This window comes from Hypomesus nipponensis, chromosome 14 (assembly GCF_054491055.1).
Source record: "Hypomesus nipponensis isolate SF chromosome 14, ASM5449105v1, whole genome shotgun sequence".
Lineage (NCBI taxonomy): Eukaryota > Metazoa > Chordata > Actinopteri > Osmeriformes > Osmeridae > Hypomesus > Hypomesus nipponensis.
In genome coordinates, this window is record NC_140374.1 from 23,159,333 (window position 1) to 23,180,771 (window position 21,439).

The following is a 21,439-nucleotide window of genomic DNA, read 5'->3' on the forward strand; positions in this document are numbered from 1 at the left end:
TGTTATTTCCTATAATTTTTCTTATGGTCGTTAACTGCAACATTCTGAGCCAATTAGATGTTTTTTTGTTGTTGCAATGATTGACAAAAAAGCGCCCATTAGTTGTCAACTATTATTGTGTTTAGCATAGAATACAGCCAATTGTCGGATTGTGGGCGGGTTCCGTACTCTGAAAATGAAATATAAACACCAGTAAACCACATCCGTTAAGGTCCAATCTCTTCAGCGGCCGGAAGTGTAGATTCCTTACCATCTCTGCAGTCTTCACTCTGTTAATCTTCTCTTATGTTTATTGTCAAACATAATTATTCTGAAAAGTGTTGTTTTTCTCAAGGTTTTTATTCGTAAATGTATCGGGACAAAAAAACGGATCAATGTGCATTGGTGCGTCAGCGATGCTCACCGTCCTTTAACTAGATTGGATATAAACGTTACGTTAATGGTCCTGCCCTCCCAAACATGTTAAGCACCCAAAACGTTTGGATGGAATAAAAAACTAATGAAAGGTCGTACTTTTACTGTTGGAAGTATCTGAACATTTTCACAGATTTTTCCAAAAATTGATAACGCAATTGGAGCAAGGTAAGCAGTATTCGACGACGACGATGTTAGCTTTCTGGTTCGCGCAAACTAAGCACTGCATTGTGTGAACTATTTCGTTGTCACTGTTCAGGAAATTACAGGAACTGTTGGTTATATTTAGTAATTATCTAGCTATTACTGTTACTACTGTACAGTAGCCTACTCGTACTTTGACCTCATAGGTTCGTATTAGATTCAGTATCTCATTTAAATTGGGGTTTGTAAGGTTATATTGTCTTGCATTGTAACTTCTCTATTTACGTCTAGCCTGGCATTAATTCCGCCTGCTAACTAGGCTCTCTCTGTTTCCTGAGCAGCCTGTTCTAAATGAACATGTCGTTGGCCCAGCGCGTGCTCCTCTCCTGGGTCTTCACCTTAATATTCCTCATCATGCTGGTCCTCAAGCTGGATTCCAAGATCCAGTGGAACTGGTTCCTCATCTTTCTCCCTGTCTGGACCTTCGATACCATACTCATCCTCATGCTGGTGGTGAAGATGGCGGGCCGCTGTAAGCCCGGCTACGATCCGCGGGACGGCCAGCAGAACGTGAGGAGGAAGGTGTGGTACCTGGTGGCCATACTGCTGAAGTTGGGCTTCTGTCTGGCGCTGTGTGCCCACCTGGAGCGACTGATGAAGCTGTGGCTGAGCGTGGTGTGCCTCCCCCTTTGGACCCTGCTGGTCGGGGCGCTGGTGGAGCTGGGCTACAACGTGTTCCACTACCGCAGGGACTGAGAAGAGAGGTAGAGGGAAGATATGGGGGGTTCGGTGGTGAAATCCCTTAAAATGAACAGTGAGAAGGAAATGGACCATTGACTGATTTATCCACAGAACATCACTGAGTTACCTCAGGAGAGGCTCACTAACACCCACATGACTTCAGGGTTATAGGTCATAGACTGTCATTAACTTCTCTTTCCCAGTAGGGGGGACAGGAGACAGATACGTGTGTGTCCGAACTGACTCTTTATGCCACGTGAGATTATTGTGACTGTTTGAGACTTCAGCTACAGAATCACGTGTGTGTGTGTGTGTGTGTGTGTGTAATGATGATTGTTCTCTGCGGGGAAGACGCATGTGCGCACACACATTTTACCTCCCAGAGGAATGACCTCTCTTTCATTGGCTGGTCACAGGTCGACGGGGGAGCCTGTGATTGGAAGAAGCTCAGGGTTCTAAAATGCAGTTTATCACACAAACTCCCCTGTCTGAGATCACTGGTGTTGGCCAAGAGTGTAATTGCCTCATTTTAAATCTATAGGCTCATCAGAAAGAAACTAATTATGTCACCTTTCTGTTAAATAGGCTGAGAAACATTTTAGATACTGTTGTTCACTGTGGTTTCCATGTTAATTGTTAAGGAGAGTGTATTCACTTCCTCATTGAACCCTTTTTTGTGAGCTCATTTCCTGTCTGGCACACGTGAGCTCACATAGAGCTCATATAGTTGAAACATTCACAGTCTCTGAGTCGTGACCTGGGGCTGGTCCATGAAAACAGTTTTATGTTTTCAAATAAGTTTTATGTATACAAATAAGCCAGGTTTATGTCAGGGAAATTAACTGACATTAGCCTGGCTTATTCAGTAAACTCCTTGGTTATAAATTGTTTAAATAAAGTCAAATCAAACCATTGGTAAGATCAGTTCATCCAGACATTGTGAATCCAATACTATTTGTAAATACTAATAGAAAAAGAATAAACAAGACTACTTTTCAACATATAGACTATTGTGTTTAGCTGGTATAGAGTACTGTTTAGCTGGTACCAGCTCTAACCTACACTGGCAGTTTGTTTAGCTGAAATCTGATCAATACATTCAGATGAGTAAACCTTTGACCCATTTTTAATCAAATGTGTGTTTTATACAAGGCTTCCACTAACTCTACAGTGTGCCTTGTTTACTAGTAGCCCGTTCCAGACATTCCTTGCAGTACCATTGGGGCTTTGTTCCCCCCCCAGGTGGTTGTTGAGCAGCACAACCAAGACAAGAGGACACCACTGAAGGGTTAAGAACCATTTAATGAGTGGTTCTGACCAGAGTATAAATCACACTACCAAGTCTTATCTTAGGAAATAAAATGTATTTACAACAGATCTCACATACGTCTCAAATAAAAACAAACAGTAAATGATATAAATAAGTTCTATGGAAAATAAAACTCGTCTTACAAAAAATATATGCATTTCTGTATACATTTTCTCACATTGGTGCTAATACACATCAACTGTACAGTAGCAGTACATAGTCTCCTTTACAGCCCTGTGTGAGTCAAACAGAAAATCATCCACTAACAGCTCCTATTTCCTGCTGGCTGGTGGGGCAGGCTGAACCTACATGGTGTCATGGAGTTCCACTGAGCTGGGAGGCAGGTCTGCAGTAGGTGGAGTCAGAACCATGTTGCTCACACCTGACCCTCCTCAGATCTGCAGAACAAGAGGAGCTTGCCTGGCTGGGGGGTGTGGCTGGGGGGTGTCCAGTAGAGGACAAGAGTCTTAACAAAGGGGGCGTGTCTACAGGAGGGGCTGGTCTTCCAATTGGGCAGTACCTAGAGTAGGTGCTATGAGAGTGTAGCTACGTGGTGCACAGGCACCAACCAACAGGTCACAACATTTCATATAGAGCCTACGTACATTCGCTAACAAACGTTAAAGTAAGCTACTTATCTTACATTCTGAGACCCTGTTCAAACTGGAGACATTTCCTGTGCTGCTAGCGCTTAGTCACCGGCCAGTGGTGGTGTCGGGGTTTACCAAGTCATGATAGGACTGTCATCAGTTCATTGGGTCAGTGAGCGCTGGACAGGAGAATGTGGTTTCCGATGCTTTTCTTCGAACAGAGCCAGAGTGTAAGTTGTACAGTAGAAAGAGGACTAGACATCTAGACATATTCATATTAAAAAGTCTTTCTGTGTCTGGGGTGTGTGTGGTTTCAGAGGGTGTTTTAAAGAGTGCTGCAGCCGGGAGTCCTGAACCCCAGGTTTACTGTGTGTCATGTCCTTTACTTTTGGTCCTCTAGAGGGCGCTATCGTCCTGCTCTCAGAGCCAGGCTTGGAGCCGCTTCCTCTGGGCTCGCTGAGCTGCTGGTGAGCCTTGGCCCGGTCCGAGAAAGAGGGCTGTGGTGCGTCCATAGGCTTGAACAGGTCAAAGGTGACGAGCGTCCGGGGGGGTTTGTGTTCAGGGGGAGCTAGCTTCTTCCTCTCCTCCTTCTGGCCAGTATCTCTCTCTCTCTTGCCTTCCTTCTTTGCGTGAGCTGCCATGTGTTTGGCGGCAGGCTTGCCCTCCTCGTCCCTGGCCACCCTCACTGCCGGCAGGCTGATGCCCTCTCTGTGGCTGCCTCTCTCCTTCTTCACATGAGAGGCTTTGTGCCTGTGACTGCCGGGCTCTCTGGCGTCCTCTCTCTCTGGCCGTGGCTGTGATGGGGGGGCCCTGACCCCCTTCTCATCCCTCGGAGCCAGCTGGGAGGGCGGGCAGGGTTTTCCACCCCCCTCCCTGGTCCTCTGAGGTGCTGTCTGCGTGGGTTCTCCCCCCTCCGTGGTCTTTCTCTCCTCTTTTCCTTTCTCCTTCGCTCTATCCTTGTCTCTCTCCTTCTCCCTGTCTTTCCCTCTCTCCTTCTTCTCTTTCTCCTTGTCCTTCCCCCGCTCTTTTTCCCTCCGTTCTCTCTCTTTTTCCTTCCCCCTCTCCTTGTCATCTCTGCCCCTACCTTTCTCCTTGTCTTTCTCTTTCTTGATCTGAGGTGAGGTGGGTGTGGTGGTCCTCTCCCTCTCTTTGGGAGCCTGAGGAAGGATTTTCAGTTGCCTCTCATGTTCCCCCTCTCTCTCTTTTTTGGGGGGCAATAACGTCTTCGAGAGGACAACGCTGCCCTCCCTCTCTCCGTCTTTTGGAACTATCAGCTGGCTGTCAGTCCCTTCCTCTCTTCCTCCTCTGCTTCCCCTCCTGTCTTTCACATCCCCCTCCTCCTTCAATGTCTCCATCTCCCCTAATGTGTCTGAGTGTGTCCCTCCATCTCTCTCCTCTTTGACGACAGCTAGAATCTGCATTGGTGTGGGGCCTACCCTCTCTTCGCCCATCTCATGCTCCCTCTCCTCCTCTTCCTCCTTGCAGACATGTGACGCTCCTCTGCGGGCCACACCCTGCCCTTCCTCATCCTCTTCTGCCTCCCCATAACCCATCAGTCTGTGTGCTGGACTGCTGTTCTCTTTCCCTCTTTCCTCCTCCTCCTCCTCTTCTTCCTCTTCTTCCTCTTTGACTTCAGCTAGGACCTGAGTTGGCGTGGCGTGGCCATCCTCTGCCTCCTCGTGCTGGTCCTGATGGTACTGGCGCAGGCGGATGTGCCAGGCCAGGCTGCACACAGCCGACACCGTCTTGAACTGGTGCACCACGCCGCGTGGGATAAAGTAGATGTCATCGTGGTACAGCTGGATGCGGGCGTAGCGGATGCCCTCCCTCCGCAGCTGGTTCAGCTTGGCGTCGTCGATCCACTGGACACACTGCGGCGGGGAAGGAAGACGAAACACCAGATCAGCTGCTATACACACACCTGGGAGTGTCTGCATGTGTGAATGAGTGAGTGTTTGTTTGTGTCACCTGTGAAAGGGGCGGTTCGTGCAGGTCCAGTTGCAGTCTCTGGACCACGTCAGTGAAATCTCCAGCATGGAAACACACCACGTCTTTGGTAATGCGTGCTGGAGCCGCCCTGCTAAGGTACACACAGTCAGAGAGACCAGCCAAGAGATACATTGAGATTCATTTAGACACTTTTATCCAAAGTAACATACAAATAATGTGTGACGGGTATGTAACGGACGTGGTCTTTGCGAGCTCCTTCAGAGGTATCTGGCCGCTCCGACCAGGAGTCAAACTCACCACCTCTGACTTCCAAAGTGCAACCACTACCGGCTACGCCAAAGAAAAACTAGCTTTTCGCTGACGCGGGTGGCCCATTACATACCTGAGGAGTGAGTTTCACCGGCTACAAATGCATATACAAAGTACAGTAGAAGATCAAGGATAAGAAGTGCAGAGTTCTACAGTACACTACAGAGTTCTACAGTACAGAGTTCTACAGTACACTACAGAGTTCTACAGTACAGAGTTCTACAGTACACTACAGAGTTCTACAGTACAGTACACTACAGAGTTCTACAGTACACTACAGAGTTCTACAGTACAGAGTTCTACAGTACAGTACACTACAGAGTTCTACAGTACAGAGTTCTACAGTACACTACAGAGTTCTACAGTACAGTACACTACAGAGTTCTACACTACAGAGTTCTTCAGTACACTACAGAGTTCTACAGTACAGTACACTACAGAGTTCTACAGTACAGTACACTACAGAGTTCTACACTACAGAGTTCTACAGTACACTACAGAGTTCTACAGTACAGTACACTACAGAGTTCTACAGTACAGTACACTACAGAGTTCTACAGTACAGAGTTCTACAGTACACTACAGAGTTCTACAGTACAGATTTCTACAGTACACTACAGAGTTCTACAGTACAGTACACTACAGAGTTCTACAGTACAGTACACTACAGAGTTCTACAGTACACTACAGAGTTCTACAGTACAGTACAGTACACTACAGAGTTCTACAGTATTCCAGTCAGTCAAGAAACTGCATGTTTGATAGCCACTTCAAAGTCACCACATCTCAGCTACCAGACAGTGAACAAACAAGCTCAATCCCACAATAGCTGTGAGCGTGGGGACATTTTTGTTGATCAACCAACCAACAGAGCGAGTATTAGAGCTGCTGGTCGCAGCTAAAAAGTATATTACAGTAAAACTACACAGTGCAACAATAACATCTCGATAACAGTAGCTAGCCAAACACTATGATGAACACAAATAATAATACTACAGTGAAGTAATATCTCCAATCCTCAATTGGTCTTACAGTTTAGTCTCAATTCCAGACATGTCTAGTACAGAGCAGCCAAAAACACATGTCCATATTCCCAGACCGTGTGCCAGCAGGATGGGGAGCACGTGCAGAGAGGGGACAGATGAGCAGGTATCACTAGAGGTAACAAACTGCTTCTGGTTTTGGTGCAGCTCGGCCAAACAAAACAGATCTGCTGTTATGTACAGCAGAATACATAGTGTATGATTTAGAGTGTTTACACTCACATGGAGTCTTGGTGTGTGTGTGTGTGTGTGTACCCACCCCTCTCCGCAGCGCACAGCCTTCAGCACCCCCACGGCGGCTGTGGTCTGCCTTTCGAAGCCCTGACCGATGTGGTCGGCATGCGCCCGCGTGCGGTCCTCAAACAGCATCTCCCTTGGCTCGCTTGCCCGGGGCAGGTACTGCAGGTTCTTGATCTCGTTGGTGGAACTGAAACACCAGGGAAGCAAAGGACAGGTCAGTGAAGCGTCTACTATACAACCTATACAAAGGTAAGTATATAAAGAGCAAATGGAAACTACATGTCAACATTCATTTTCTTTCCCAGTTCTAATACGGGCACCATCTCCATGGCGACTCCACACAGCAGACCCACCGTTTCCTCTTGAAGGGGGACTTGGGCATGTCGGCCACAGGGATCATCTGCTCACCGGGCCGCACCCACATGATGGGACCGTCATCGCTTTCTGTGGGGCTCTGTAGGCACAGGCTGGAGAAGGAGCCCCAGGGCAGGGTACGCTGCAGCAGGAGGGAGACAGGGTCAGACATGCAGCAGACAGGGTCAGACATGCAGCAGACAGGGTCAGACATGCAGCAGACAGGGTCAGACATGCAGCAGACAGGGTCAGACATGCAGCAGACAGGGTCAGACATGCAGCAGACAGGGTCAGACATGCAGCAGACAGGGTCAGACATGCAGCAGACAGGGTCAGACATGCAGCAGACAGGGTCAGACATGCAGCAGACAGGGTCAGACATGCAGCAGACAGGGTCAGACATGCAGCAGACAGGGTCAGACATGCAGCAGACAGGGTCAGACATGGACACCACACACACCACATGTAGGTGAGGGGGGAGGTGAGGGGGAGGAGGGGTATTTAGAAGGTAAGGGAGGAAGGAGGGGAATAAGAAGGGGATAGAGGGTTAGGGTTACTCACCTCCAGGAAGGGGGAGTCCTCCAGCATTCTGATGAACTCTGGGAAGTAGTCGCCGACCTCCTCGTCCACGGCCCCCACCAGGCTGACCTGCCGCATGGCCCCGGCACGGTACGTTCCCTGGGAGTAGGTCCTCTTCACCTGCGGGGGGAGAGAGGGAACAGGTCAGGCGGTAAGGCAGACTGGTAGGTCTGAGACAGGGAGGTTAAAGGTAGGTATAGGAGATACAGTCCAGCAGATACAGGGCAGAGACCATGTTCTATCCTTCCAGCACATAGATATTGAACTGTGGGTATAGCCTCAACATAGAACTCCATACAACCTTCCCTCAGCAAATGTACTCATAATTTATCATCATTTTATTCCGGCTGTATTCCGGCATATGAGAAGCCTCCTAGTGTGCTAACTCTGGAGTGTTGGAGCTAGACCGCTAGACGACCGGAGGACTGAACATCCTCGCTTTTTCTCCCCAAAGAGATCAAACCACAAGTGGGAGTCTACTGCTTGTGATGTGTTTGCTGTTGAGAAGCTCCATAACAAAGAGTTAATTTCACACTGAACACTTTTTTCCTGCGCTCCGGTCAGCTCCTTATGGCGGTGGGCTGAACATTACAACCAGAATAATGACGATCAACTCTCTGTATGTAAGCACAGGGATCTTTACTGTGTGCCTCACAGAACACCAGGATGATAACGATCAACTCTCTGTATGTAAGCACAGGGATCTTTACAGTGTGCCTCACAGAACACCAGGATGATAACGATCAACTCTCTGTATGTAAGCACAGGGATATTTACTGTGTGCCTCACAGAACACCAGGATAATGACGATCAACTCTCTGTATGTAAGCACAGGGATCTTTACTGTGTGCCTCACAGAACACCCGACACACACACCACACCCAGAGCCTTGACCCATCACCAACAGTTCATATACAGCATCTAGGATCTAGTAGCAATGGCACGGCCACTGAGCCCAGCTTGGTCCTCTGAAGACACACAGGTGTCCAGCCCAGCCCCACACAGTCCCCAGGGAGCCCAGCTCCACACGGTCCCCAGCTCCACACGGTCCCCAGCTCCACACGGTCCCCAGCTCCACACGGTCCCCAGGGAGCCCAGCCCCACAGTCCCTCGTTGTCTCACCTGAGAGTGGAAGTTGACCATGGTGGTGGTCTCGATGTCCTTCTTCCCCAACACCTCCATCTTGACGGGGGCGTTGGGGAACTTGTAGGAGAAATAGTCCAGGAAGTCTGGCAGGTATGAGGCAGCCCCGTGAATTATGCCCATCACGTAGCGTGCTGCCTGGTTCTGGTCCTCGCTGAAGGACAGCGTGACAAACTCCTGGGCAAAGCGTTGCATCTCGGCAGCTGAGAGACAGGAGAGCTGCTCGCTGGAGGCGTGGGCCACAGACGCCCCCCCATTAGCCTGCTGCTCCACCTGGATCAGGTGACCAAACTCCAGACCTGACACATCAGGGGGCGGGGGACACGGGAGCGGGGACCCGTAGCCAAGCCTCTCCCTCAGCGTGGTCGAGGCACAGGAGGCTGGAGGATCCTTACGGTCTTGCTGTGGAGCTGACATGTTCTGGAGCAAGCTGCTGCTGTTCCCATTGAGTTTCCCCAGCAGGTCGGGCAGGTCCAGAGCCAGCCCGGAGCAAAGCGTCTGGCAGGAGCGGTGCCACATCTTGGGCCGCCAGCGTCTCTCTCCCTCTTTGTGCTTCTTCTTTTTTTTCTTCTTTAATTTTTTTATAAGGAGCTCGTCCTCTGAGTCTTCATTTGGTTTCTCTTTGGGATCTGTTAGGAAGAACAGGGACAATTAAATGATATGGATTAAGAAGTTGAACATTATGACCAAAACATTAGGAGTCCTCTGAAGTTTTGGTGGATTGTAAAATAAGGCTACAGCTCTCCAGCAAAGAAGGAGCTAGCCCAGCCAATACACTTTAAACAAAGACACAGGGTTTATTAAGGGATGTAAAGCATCCTTCATACCCGGCATCTGGGGGCTCCTGTCTCCGTTCTCTCTGCCAATGTCATTCACATCAATGTCTTTGTTGCTCTTCCGCTCTTTATCCCCTTCTCGTTTTTTGTCCCTCTCTTTGTCCTTGTTTGGATGGTCTGTAAAAATATGATTCAATACCCAGAATGAATTGTTGAACGTACAGCAAATGATGGAGAAACAATTACTCTACAAAAGTAAACAACTTGTACACGTGTAGGCCTATCTGTGGACTAGTTGCTACATTTTAAATTAGATAGCATACAAGTGGATTTGTGCCTGTTCCATAAATACAACAAATGCTAAGTAGGCCTAGGTTATTTTCCTTTCCCATGAAATTATGACCTTGTTTAAACGTTGCGGTCGAGCAATGCCATACCTCTCTGTAACATTTTCACGTCACCATTCTCCGTCTTTGTATGGCAGCTAAAAGCGGTCACTTTCTCCAAGGGTGAGCCCTGGGTTTCAACGTTTTTATCTTTATCCTTTTGTCGTTTTTCCTTCGACTTCTTGACTTTGGAAGGAGAGGCGAGGAAGTTGCTAATCTTGAAGATCTTTCGAGCGGGGGCTGGCGCGGTGGAGTTGCTCGGCTTGGCCGGGCCGAAACTCCATTTCGCTGGGCTTCCATAACTCTGCTTCCCGTTGTGTTTTTCCCCTGCGCAGACCTCGCCGTTCAGTTTCTTGTGTTTGAGACTCTTCTCTTCGATTCGTACTTTCTTGGGGGGTGGTGGATAAATATCGCTGGAAGACTGTGGTCGGCTTTCTGGTGGCCGCTTGGGTAGCAAGGCTTTAGGAGAATTTGTTTTGCTATTTGCTGCAAAATGCATGGAGTCCACGGACTCGGCCATCTTGGAAGTTTCTATTTTTTACGGTCATACGTAATTCCTGCGTGAGAGGGCCAGGAGGAGGCGTGGCTTTCTGTTCTACGTCGAACATAACGGGAGGGAGGGGTCAAGCAAGTCAACACGATTGTTTACATGTTGCAGGTATATTGTTCGAGCAAGGAATTCTCACACTATGCAGCACGATGCAATGACGCAATTAATTTCATTCACAAGATTAATTATATCTCAGAGAATGGTCTAGGACTACTCGTCATACAACCGAATGAGTCCGAAGGCGCTGTACACGAAAGTACAGCGGATATTTCGGTTATTAGGTTAAATAGGTTAACACCACTTCCCAATTGATTTTATAATTTTTTACTTAAAAGTAGGCTTGCAATATGTGTTGCTGATGTATTATCAGACAAAATGTAACTGAGCAAACTTCCTCGTGTAACGTCAAAAATAAAAGGATGTTTAAAAGACTGCATGATGCAATATTATGTCAAACCACCGGGTGGCGAGAGAGGTCAGATTATTGAAACGGTCACAGAATGCATTAACACAGCTAACTGCGCTATCCTTCCAAAATTACTTTATTTCCCAAACTGTCAACTTTCAATGCACTAAAGTTAATGACCTACTCACCTTTCGCGTTTCCTAGTTTTCCCCCATAATACTAAATTATCTAGATTTCATTCAGGGGCGGATCTACCTGGGTGGCATCGGGTGGCAACTGACACCCTAAATAGAGCCTTGCCACCCCAGCTGCCACCCCAGTTGGCACCCCAGTTAGCAACTTTGAAAACAAAGAAAAGTTGTGGCTCATCGGACATTTGTGAGAGAGAATCTTTTATATCCGAATGCAAGTAAATGCAGCACGAGACAACGCCATCCACATTCCCCACACCGCCGACCGAAGTTTACATTTACATTTACATTTACATTTATTTATTTAGCAGACGCTTTTATCCAAAGCGACTTCCAAGAGAGAGCTTTACTAAAGAGCATAGGTCACTGATCATAACAACGAGATAGTCCCAAACATTGCAAGCAGCCAAAACATGAAGCATACATTGTGAAAAAGCTAAACAAGTGCCAAAAGGGAAGACCCATAAGAGCATGTAGTTATACAAGTTACAAATTAAAACAACATGAACCACAAAAGTGCAGGACTGTACCTGTAAAAGAACAATCAACAGTAAAATATTACACAGCAAGTACAAGACTTAACTTCGTTATATCTAACCTACAATAGCAACAAGTCACTCAATAAGAGTCATAGTGATCCTGGAGGAAACTAACAAGTCCAGCCAAGCATTCTTAAGTGCCGTTGTACTCCCGGAACAAGTGCGTCTTGAGCCTTTTCTTGAAGGTGGGAAGACAGTCAGTGTCCCTGATGGAGGTGGGGAGCTGGTTCCACCATTGGGGCGCCAGGCAGGAGAAGAGCTTGTGTTGGGACCGGGCAGTCTTGAGCGGTGGGACCACCAGGCGGTTGTCTGAAGAAGACCGTAGGTGACGGGTGGGGGTGTAAGGTTGCAGGAGAGACTTGATGTAGATGGGTGCAGTCCCGTTCACTGCTCGGAAGGTCAGTACCAGGGTCTTGAATCTGATACGGGCGTTGATGGGTAGCCAGTGGAGGGAGATGAGGAGCGGGGTAACATGGGAGCGTCTGGGTAGATTGTAGACCAGGCGGGCCGCTGCGTTCTGAATCCTCTGAAGAGGGCGGGTTGCACATGCTGGGAGACCAGCGAGCAGCGAGTTGCAGTAGTCCAACTTGGAGAGGACCAGTGCTTGGACTAGCAGCTGGGTGGAGTGCTCAGACAGGTATCTCCTGATCTTTCGGATGTTGTAGAGGGTGAATCTACAAGACCGGGAGACTGCGGCGATGTGGGCCGTGAAGGAGAGCTCGTCATCCAATGTAACCCCAAGGTTCCTGGCAGAGGATGAGGGGGTCACCGTCGCAGATCCCAGGGTGATTGACAGGTCGTGGGAGATGGAGGGTTTAGCCGGGATGATGAGAAGTTCTGTTTTGGCGAGGTTCAGCTGGAGGTGGTGCTCGGTCATCCAGGCGGAGATGTCTGCGAGGCAGGCCTCAATCCTAGCAGAGATCCCCGGATCGGTCGGGGGGAACGATTGTTCCGGGGGGAAGTTGCTTTCATTTGAACACAAGGAAGGCGCGAACTGACCATAGAAGGCTCCAACTCAAGGAAGCAATTGTCGGCACAGACAGCAGACCACACCGAAAGAATGAGGTTTTAAGCTTTATCTATTAATGACTACGAATAATTAGAAAAGTGCAGGGCTAACGGAGTTGCAACGTTAGTTTTCCTGTTGAATTCAGGTTAATGACATTAACTTGTGAATGCTGTGGGAAAGCAACAACAAAGATGACCGCAGGTAAAGTTAGTTTGAAGTTCGATTTTAAACAGATATTCGGACTTTCGGATATTGTGTTATTTTAACCGGTGTATAGCATTGTTATGACCGGTTGCTTAACCAATGCTTTTGGCTGCCCAAACAGCGCGTATGTTTAGGGGCCGTCAACAAATTACACATGTCAAAAGTCAATAGCTTTTCAACAACATGAACTAGGAGCGTCAAAATAATGTTAAACTGTTGAAGTTGTATGCATTCATGATGCACAGCCTTTATTTTGTTCATTTTCATCACAGGTTATTAAAAAGTATGTTTTTATTCAAAATAAATCTTCAAACTTCAATAGCTTTTTGGTCATGTGACCTATAATCCTCAAATTCATTTCAGTGTTCACAGACTATGCATACATGTTGCACAGCCTTTATTTTTTTCATTTTTATGAAAGTATCACACTTTTGCCACAGGGTCCCACCCCTCAAAATATCCTGCCACCCTCTTGCCACCCCATGAATATTTTTCTAGATATGCCACTGGTCCAAAATGACAGTTTACTTGTCTTTATGGTAGCCAATAGCCATATTGTATTATCAACAGAAAACATTCCCCAAACATGTTCTTGTTATGCACTAGGCATATGAAAAGGCAAAGTCACAGGACAGAAAGTGACAGAAAACAGACATAAATATTGTAACAATTTGCAAAGTGTTTCTTTATCAAACTGTTCTTGTACTCCAGACACATTTTTATCCTGCCCCCTCACCTTTAATGCTGTTACAAAACAGAAGTATTAATCGGTCATGGAGAAAGGACAGGGTACACAGTGTTTACAGATTAGACGCCAGCTTTCTCTAAGTGCAGATCTATTTAGCTCTTTGTACTAAATTGTTCCAGAGTGTTTATCCAAGACTGAAGTGTCACTGAGACAGTCAGTTACCATGGAGAAGGTACTTTTTTCCGGTCAAGAGACAAGTGCTTCTGCAGATTTCCTCAACTTCAACCCAATATTCAATATGTAGGGGCCTGTTCCATTAAGAATGAAGTGACACCAGTCCAGTCTGTCCACAAGGTTTCACCTGAAACAAAGAGGACCATGGCAGTATAAGGACAGGCAGGGTGTTTCTGGCACCTGGAGACAGCTGGTTCCTGGAGTCCTCCGTAGCCTGGAGAGGCTTCTTTCTTGTAGTGTTCTGTAGTCTGATGACAGAGTAGGTGTGTACTGCCTGCTTGGTGCTCTTAACACCTTGTGGTTGAAAGCATTTAGAGAAGGTCAAGAAACAAGAGGTCAAGGTCAACAAGAGTTACATTGAGTCATTGAGCAGACGCTCTTAGTGCGTTAGTGCGACTTAAAGTAAGTACAGGGACATTCCCCCGAGGCAAGTAAGGTAAAGTGCCTTATCCAAGGACACAACGTCATTTTGCACAGCCAATTATCAAACCAGCAACCGTCTGATTACTAGCCCAATTCCCTAACCGCTCAGCCACCTGACTTGGAGGACTATTTCCTTGAATTCAGATTTGTTTGTATAGATAAAATGCAAGGCCTTTTTTCTAGCACACCAAACGTTGTAATCCAACTCCAGACATTATGTTTTGGTGGTGTGAATATCTCCGAAGCAGCTCAGTCTTGCATCAGACCCTACTAGATTCCCCTGAGCGCTCTGTGTCATAACCACCTACCCACTCCCACTACCCACTCCTACCTAACACACCTCTTCCAAATCCTTCATCGACTCAAGGAATTTTAGATAGAAATTTCAAACAATGTTTTAATGAGGTCCAGGCTTTTGGAAGGGAAACAAAATGACCTGACGTTATCTGTTGTTGACGGTGTGAAGGAAATCCAGGCCAGATGTGTGAGACACTGGGTCCTCAGTCTCCCACCAAAACACCATCAGGCCACTGACCAATGATTATGTGGAAAACACTCTCACACATGGACAGGGAATCTACCAGTCACTGGACATTAAAGCTTTACTGAGAACAGTGTGAATCAGTCCAAGTCTCACTCTCTCTCTTACTGTCTTTCTCTCTCTCTCTCTCTCTCTCTCTCTCTCTCTCTCTCTCTCTTACTGTCTCTCTCTCTTACTCTCTCTCTTACTCTCTGTCTTACTCTCTCTCTTACTCTCTCTCTTACACTCTCTCTCTCTTTCTTTCTTACTTTCTCTCTTACTCTCTATCTCTCTTACTCTCTCTTACCCTCTCTCTCTTTCTCTTTCTTGTTTTGTGCACGTATGAGAGGCAGATTGATCGGTGGATTGCTTTGAGGGTTCTATAATGAATGTGCTATTCATCAACCTCATATTGTTGCAGAATGAGAGACTTGCATAGTCCTGCTTGGCCCTGGAGACTCACCCAGCCCACAGTAAGCCAGTGTTATAGCACCAGTATGTTTATACCATCAGACCCACAGCCTGAGTATGGTATTACTAGTTAGCATGGCGTCATAGGCAGACTAGACTCTCTCAAGTCAGGATGGAAACAGGACCCTTCTGCTCACAGCAGACATGAGCCATGACAGGCTCTCCTCTCAGCCCAAGTGGATTGAGATGAAGAGTCCCATCAGGCAGGGCAGATACATGGCTGGACCTAACTCTCACATGTTTGTCATAGCCAGTATATGGAAAACCCACAGTGTTTATACAGTCCAAGACAGAGAGTTGGCCAAGTCAGCTCACTTAGTGAATGCAAAACACTTCCCTGGGAGAGGGCACAAACCCAGCCCTCCTACCATACAAGGCTGGGGCCAGGACAGAGGCTGGGGCCAGGACAGAGGCTGGGGCCAGGACAGAGGCTGGGGCCAGGACAGAGGCTGGGGCCAGGACAGAGGCTGGGGCCAGGACAGAGGCTGGGGCCAGGACAGCAGGACAGAGGTATTTCTGGAAACTGACCAAAGACCTGCACACTCTTTCCAAAAACTCTGGTTAAATATGATAAACAGATCTCAGGTCAGTGATAAGGGGAGGACGTACAGAGGACAGAGGATTTACTTAGGTCTGGAGATATGTCTCTTGGCTGGTAAATAGACTCGTCAGTAAGGCTGTTCCTCTAGAAGGAGGGATGTTAAAAGTGTGAACAGGCCAGTGAGAGATCCCCTCCTCCTGAGATGCACATGCAGACTAGCTGGAGACCTTTCTCAATAGATCAGATTACCTTTACAAATGGATAATCAGTGAAGTCACACAGTTGACATGACAGAGCATGAACACTGTCCCGTAGAAGGAACACAGAAGGACAGTATGGAGGAGTTGGGGCCGGTGGGGTGGCAGCAATATATAGGAACGTATGTTCAGTCAAAACAATCACGTATTAGATTTGAGCATTTATTGTTACGTGACATGGACATGTAGATTTAACTTAGAGATTCATGTTGTTTAATTGTAACTTGCTTAACTACATGCTCTTATGGTTTCTTCCCTTTAGCACTTATTTTTTGGTTGTTCACTATGTGTACTTCTTGTTTTTGGCTACCCGCAATGCTTTGGGGCTATCTTGTTGTTATTATCAGTGACCTATGCACTTTGTAAAGCTCTCTCTTGGAAGTCACTTTGGATAAAAGCGTCTGCTAAATGAATAAATGTAAATGTAACTTTGGCGGAGTGGATGATCTAAGGGAAGCACTCCCTGCCTCCTCGATGCAACACATACATACATGACATATGAGGCAGGGAGCAATAGAGATATAATCCCCCTGGTGGATAGACATACAGACAGCATGGGGGAGAAGGGGACGGTGGAGGGTGGCAGCAGCACTGATCATACAACGACCAGGGTGAGTGTGTGCATATCCGCGCGTCTTTTAAAGACGCCTTGTTGGACGTGGTCCAATGGATATGCGCTGCTAACATGAACTAGCCTGACTCACATACAGCCTCATGTAACTTTAGTCACGTCTTGAATGTACTTGAAATTTGACAAAAACTCTCTGAGTAAAAAGAGACATTCTCTTCATCATATATCTTCTTATATTATTATATTAGCACCCAAAGGCCTCATCACAGATGAAACATCCCTGACTCGTATCTTTCTGAAGCCTAAAAGAACCACAACTCTAACCCTTGTAATAAAAATGTCCCTTCAGCATTCAGCACACTCTGTGTGTAGCCCAGAGGCCTGATGGTGAGGCGACTGCAGTGCAGAAATGGACCTATAGCATCTGTCACTGGCGTGTTTGTCAGCGCTATTGACAGGAAGTGTAGGACACCCTGCCAAGACAACTGTCACACACATGCATTTTCAGGCCCGTGACATACAAGGAGAACAAATTGTGTGTGCTTATTGTTACAGCATGGAGTGAGAATGCGGTACGAATGGTCCTTATTAGATATTTGGATTAGGTTAAGGACGATGCACAATAGTAAAATTACAATGCCCTGTATAAATGCCTTTGTTCATTTAAAGCTTCATGGTTTTATGACTGGTGCCTGTTAACTCTTGAAATACTGAAGCACCCAAATACCATCTAACCCTAACCCTAACCCAAATATGATCTTACCCTAATCCAAATACGATCTAACCCTAAATACTGAAGCACCCAAATCCGATAATCCTCTCTCCACTTAGTCTTTATGTTCGTTTGTTTTTTTGACAGACACAGATAACTGTTTGTTCTCGAAATGACAAACACTTATCATCTTCCTCCTGTACTCTTTCTTTCTCTCTCCTGCATTCCCTCTTCACATGTGTAGACAACTCTCTCAAGTAAGTCTGCTTCCTCCTCCCTCCTTCCCTTTCTCCCACCCCGTTTCCCTCCCACTCTTTCTGTCGCAGCTTCCCATACACACGAGGTGGGTCTTTGGCATCGTCCTGCAACCCCTCTCACCCTATCGCTCCCTCTCTGTATTCCCAGAACTCAGGACACGATGAAGCTAGCAGCACTGTGCATGTACGGGACCCTGCTCGTCCTCTCCAGTCCAGCAGGAAGCTCAGCAGAAGCCCTCCATGGAGACGTCTACTGGGGCCAGGGGGCAGGAGGCTGCAGGGTGAGTCTGAGCCCACTTGGGCCATGTGGTGGAGAGGGGATGGAAGGGAACATGTGCACCTACAGGGTCAACCTGCCAGCCTTTACCATCCAGCTACCCAGACAGCTCCACGACCTGGAGGAGACCCTGAAGGAGGTGGAAAGCCTTCAGAAGAGCCTGGAAGAGCTGAGGACAAGGTGTGAGTGCAGGGGGACCCAGGAGGACCAGGAGAAGGAGGGCTGTGGGGAGAAAGAGAGGGAGAAGGAGGGAAAGAGGGAGATACTCAAGGACAAAGACAAGGAGTGGGGTAAAGAAAAAGAGACAGACAAAGTGAAAGAAGGGACAAAGGGGGTGGAATGGGATGAAAACATTGATAAGGATCAGGAGAGAAAGATTTTGGGAGAAAGTGAGGGAGGAAGTGAATGGGAGAAAACAAAAAAAGGAGAGAAAGGAGGTAAACAGACCAAAAAGGAGATGTTATGGGTGCCAAAAAGAACGACTGGCGGGGAGAAGGAAAGTCAGGGGGGTAAGATGAGAGAGAAGGATGTGGAAAAGGGGAAAGCAAATGAGAAGGACAGAAAGAAGGATAAAGAGAAAAAGAAAGAGGAACACAGAGAGAGAAATAAGAAGGGAGATATCCAGCAGGGAAAAATGAAGGAGAAGGAGGTAAACAAGGTAAGGGAGGAAAATAGAGAAAAGGAAACGCAGGTTCATCCTCCGCTGCAGGGGAAAAAGACTCAGGGAGGAAAAGAAACATGGAAACCAACCCCAACCCCAACTCAAGGACTTGTGGAAAAGAGGACAAAACCACAGACAGAAGAAAGGGAAAAAGAGACAGATGAAAGGAGAGAGAAAGAACTAGAAAAACAGACTGTGAGCCATGGAAAAGCAGACAAAGATAAATCTTTAACGAGAGGAGAGGAGGAGGAGAAGAGGACAGCAGAGAAGGAGTCGGGAAAGGAGATCAAGGAGGAGACAGAGAAAATGATTCAGAGTGTGCAGGGAGACAGTGGAGTAGAGCTGTCATTAGACAAGGGGCCAGATACACCCAGCTCAGTATCAACCCTTCGCCCAGGTCCTGGACCTGAGCCCTCTGAACCCTATGGAGCATCCACCTTCACATCACCACCAGGCACTGGCTCCAGTCTCACAGAGCAGAGGGATGATCTCAGACCATCCCCAGGGAGCAACATCAGCCCTGGGTCAGTTCCTGAGGCCCCCTACCCTCCCTTTGACTCCAGTAGGACAACCAGCCCAACCCACAAGACTACAGTACAAGATCGAGACCAAAGCTCAGGGCAGAGGATCAGTGCTTATTTCCCCAGCCCAACGACCACCAGCCTCAGACCCAGACCTGCCCAGCGGCCCCAAATCACAACAACCAGGTCGGGACTACACATCATCAATGCAGCTCTCAGGCCCAGGAAGACCAACTCTAGCAAGACTACAACTTTCAGCCCCAGCCTCACACCCACCAGCAGGTCCACAACACACCGGAGGACTGCAAGACCCAACCTCAGGTTGAAACCTAGCCAAACTGCCACAACTCACAGCCCCGACCCAGAGACTAGCCATGGGATTGGCTACCAGACCACTTCTAGCACATCAGGCCTGGCAGCAACCACCTCTAGGCCTGGGAAGATGACCACCACCACATCTATTCTAGAAACCCAAACGGACCCAAAGCTCAGCTCACCCAACCATAACTACAGGACTCCCATTCCAGGATCTAAATTGAGGCCCAGGGTTGCTGGCCCACCCAGAAAGCCATTTAAACCAGGCCCGAAAGGTAAGGCCATCTCAAAACCCAAGCTCAAACCCAGTCAGACTAAGTCAACCTTCTCCAATCCAGTCTTTACTAGACCTGACCCAGTAGGTGTTGTTCCGGTTACTACTATCAGTTCCAGTCCTGAGAAAAACAGCCCAAGAACCAGGACTAACTATGGAATAACTAGCATCGCAAGAGCTTGTTCAACACCAAGTTCAACAAGATCTAGTTCAACATTTAGCTCAACAGGAGCTAGTTCAACAACAACCAGTTTACCAGGAGCAACCACAACCACCCCAGCCTCAAGGCAAAGGATCACCAGCCCAAGATCAAGGACCTCCAGTCACAGCCCATGGACCACCTCAGCAGGAACCCAGCCTGTTGAGGTACAGAAATCTAGTCCAACAACCAGAAGTTCACCTCAACACAGACCAGTGAGCAGCAGCTCCACCTCACAACCTAAGACAGGAACATGGCCCAAACCAAACCTTGGGCCAAATCTAGGGGAAAATGATAAATCCCATAAACCTAAACCTGGAACACTGCCACAACCCAGACTAGAGACAGAAAATACACATGGGTTACAACCTAAACCTGGATTACAGCCTAAACCTGGTTCACGGCCTAAACTTGGTTCACAGCCTAAACCTGGTCCTAAACCTGGTTCAGAACTAAGACCTGGATTACAACCTAGACGTGGTTCACAGCCTAAACCTGGTCCTAAACCTGGTTTAGAACTAATACCTGGATTACAACCTAAACCTGGTTCACAGCCTAAACCTGGTTTACTGCCTAAACCTGGTTCAGAACTAAAACCTGAATTACAACCTAAACCTGGATTACAACCTACACCTGGATTACAGCCTAAATCTGGTTTACAAACTAAACCTGGTTCACAGCCTAAATCTGATTCAGAACTAAAACTTGGATTACAACCTAAACCTGGTTCACAACCTAAACCTGGTTTACAGCCTAAACCTGGCTCAGAACTAAAACTTGGATTACAACCTAAACCTAGTTCACAGCCTAAACCTGGTTCACAGCCTAAACTTGGTTCACAGCCTAAACCTGGATTACAACCTAAACCTGGTTCACATCCTAAACCTGGTTCACAGCCTAAATCTGATTCAGAACCAAAACCTGGATTACATCCTAAACCTGGTTCACGTCATGAATCTGGTTCAGAAGTAAGGCCTAGATTACAACCTAAACCTGGTTCACAACCTAAAACTGATTCAGAACTAAGACCTGGATTACAGCCTAAACCTGGTGGACAACCAAGACCTGATCTGGAATCTAAACCTGTTCCAGAACCTAAACCTAGTGCAGAACCTAAATCTGGTGTAGAACCTAGATCCCATCCAAGGACCCCCATTCCATTCTTCAACATACAAAGTTCCTCCACAAACACTCCGTCTACCTCTAGCACCACAATAAACTTTATCAAACCAAACCTGAAAGTAGCCCAGACCGGCCCCAGATCAACTCCCTCCATCAGCCCCAGGACCTCCACTACCCTCAGCCTGAAGTCCCATTCTAACCTATACAATACTACAAGCGTAACCGGCACAGTCCAGATTTTAACGACAAGCCCCACACTAGTAAAGACCAGTACGGAGTCAAGGACCATGATTAACACAAACCAAAAGACTACAACACCCATCTCAAGACTAACCATCTCAACCCAACGAACCACTCTGAGGTCTAGCCTCAACAAAGACACCCACACCAGGACTACCACTACCACTGCTTCAAGCCCAGTCAGTCCAGGAAACACCCCCTCTGGTCCTCCTACTCCCAGTCATCATCCACCTACCTCCACCCCCATGCCTGGCTCCTCCACCCCCATGCCTAGCTCCT

General features: G+C 47.5%; 3 protein-coding genes across 4 annotated transcripts; 2 read left to right on the forward strand and 1 right to left on the reverse strand.

Moving 5' to 3' along the window:
• The first annotated feature begins 363 nt into the window (after positions 1 to 363).
• On the forward strand, positions 364 to 2,300 carry tmem60 (transmembrane protein 60). The gene is made up of 2 exons (XM_084672210.1): positions 364 to 582; positions 900 to 2,300. Exon 2 carries the CDS (start codon positions 910 to 912, stop codon positions 1,312 to 1,314), a length of 405 nt encoding a protein of 134 aa, XP_084528336.1. The 5' UTR covers positions 364 to 582; positions 900 to 909; the 3' UTR covers positions 1,315 to 2,300.
• A 283-nt stretch (positions 2,301 to 2,583) lies between these two features.
• On the reverse strand, positions 2,584 to 10,508 carry LOC146259253 (lysine-specific demethylase RSBN1L-like). 2 transcript variants are annotated; one of them, XM_084672209.1, is made up of 8 exons: positions 10,030 to 10,508; positions 9,644 to 9,769; positions 8,796 to 9,445; positions 7,656 to 7,793; positions 7,094 to 7,236; positions 6,760 to 6,927; positions 5,167 to 5,275; positions 2,584 to 5,069 (listed from the first exon to the last, which is right to left on the reverse strand). In XM_084672209.1, the coding sequence occupies exons 1-8, from the start codon at positions 10,496 to 10,498 to the stop codon at positions 3,471 to 3,473; spliced, it is 3,402 nt and encodes a 1,133-aa protein (XP_084528335.1). In that variant the 5' UTR covers positions 10,499 to 10,508; the 3' UTR covers positions 2,584 to 3,470. The 2 variants fall into 2 exon arrangements, with proteins under 2 accessions (XP_084528335.1, XP_084528334.1); XM_084672208.1 differs by having other exon boundaries at positions 5,167 to 5,278.
• Positions 10,509 to 17,149: 6,641 nt separating this feature from the next.
• On the forward strand, positions 17,150 to 21,417 carry LOC146259254 (uncharacterized; the record flags this gene model as incomplete). Its single annotated transcript, XM_084672780.1, has 3 exons — positions 17,150 to 17,154; positions 17,700 to 18,008; positions 18,726 to 21,417. Coding segments are annotated over exons 1-3 (3,006 nt in total), but the record flags the coding sequence as incomplete, so codon positions are not given.
• Positions 21,418 to 21,439: the final 22 nt, after the last annotated feature.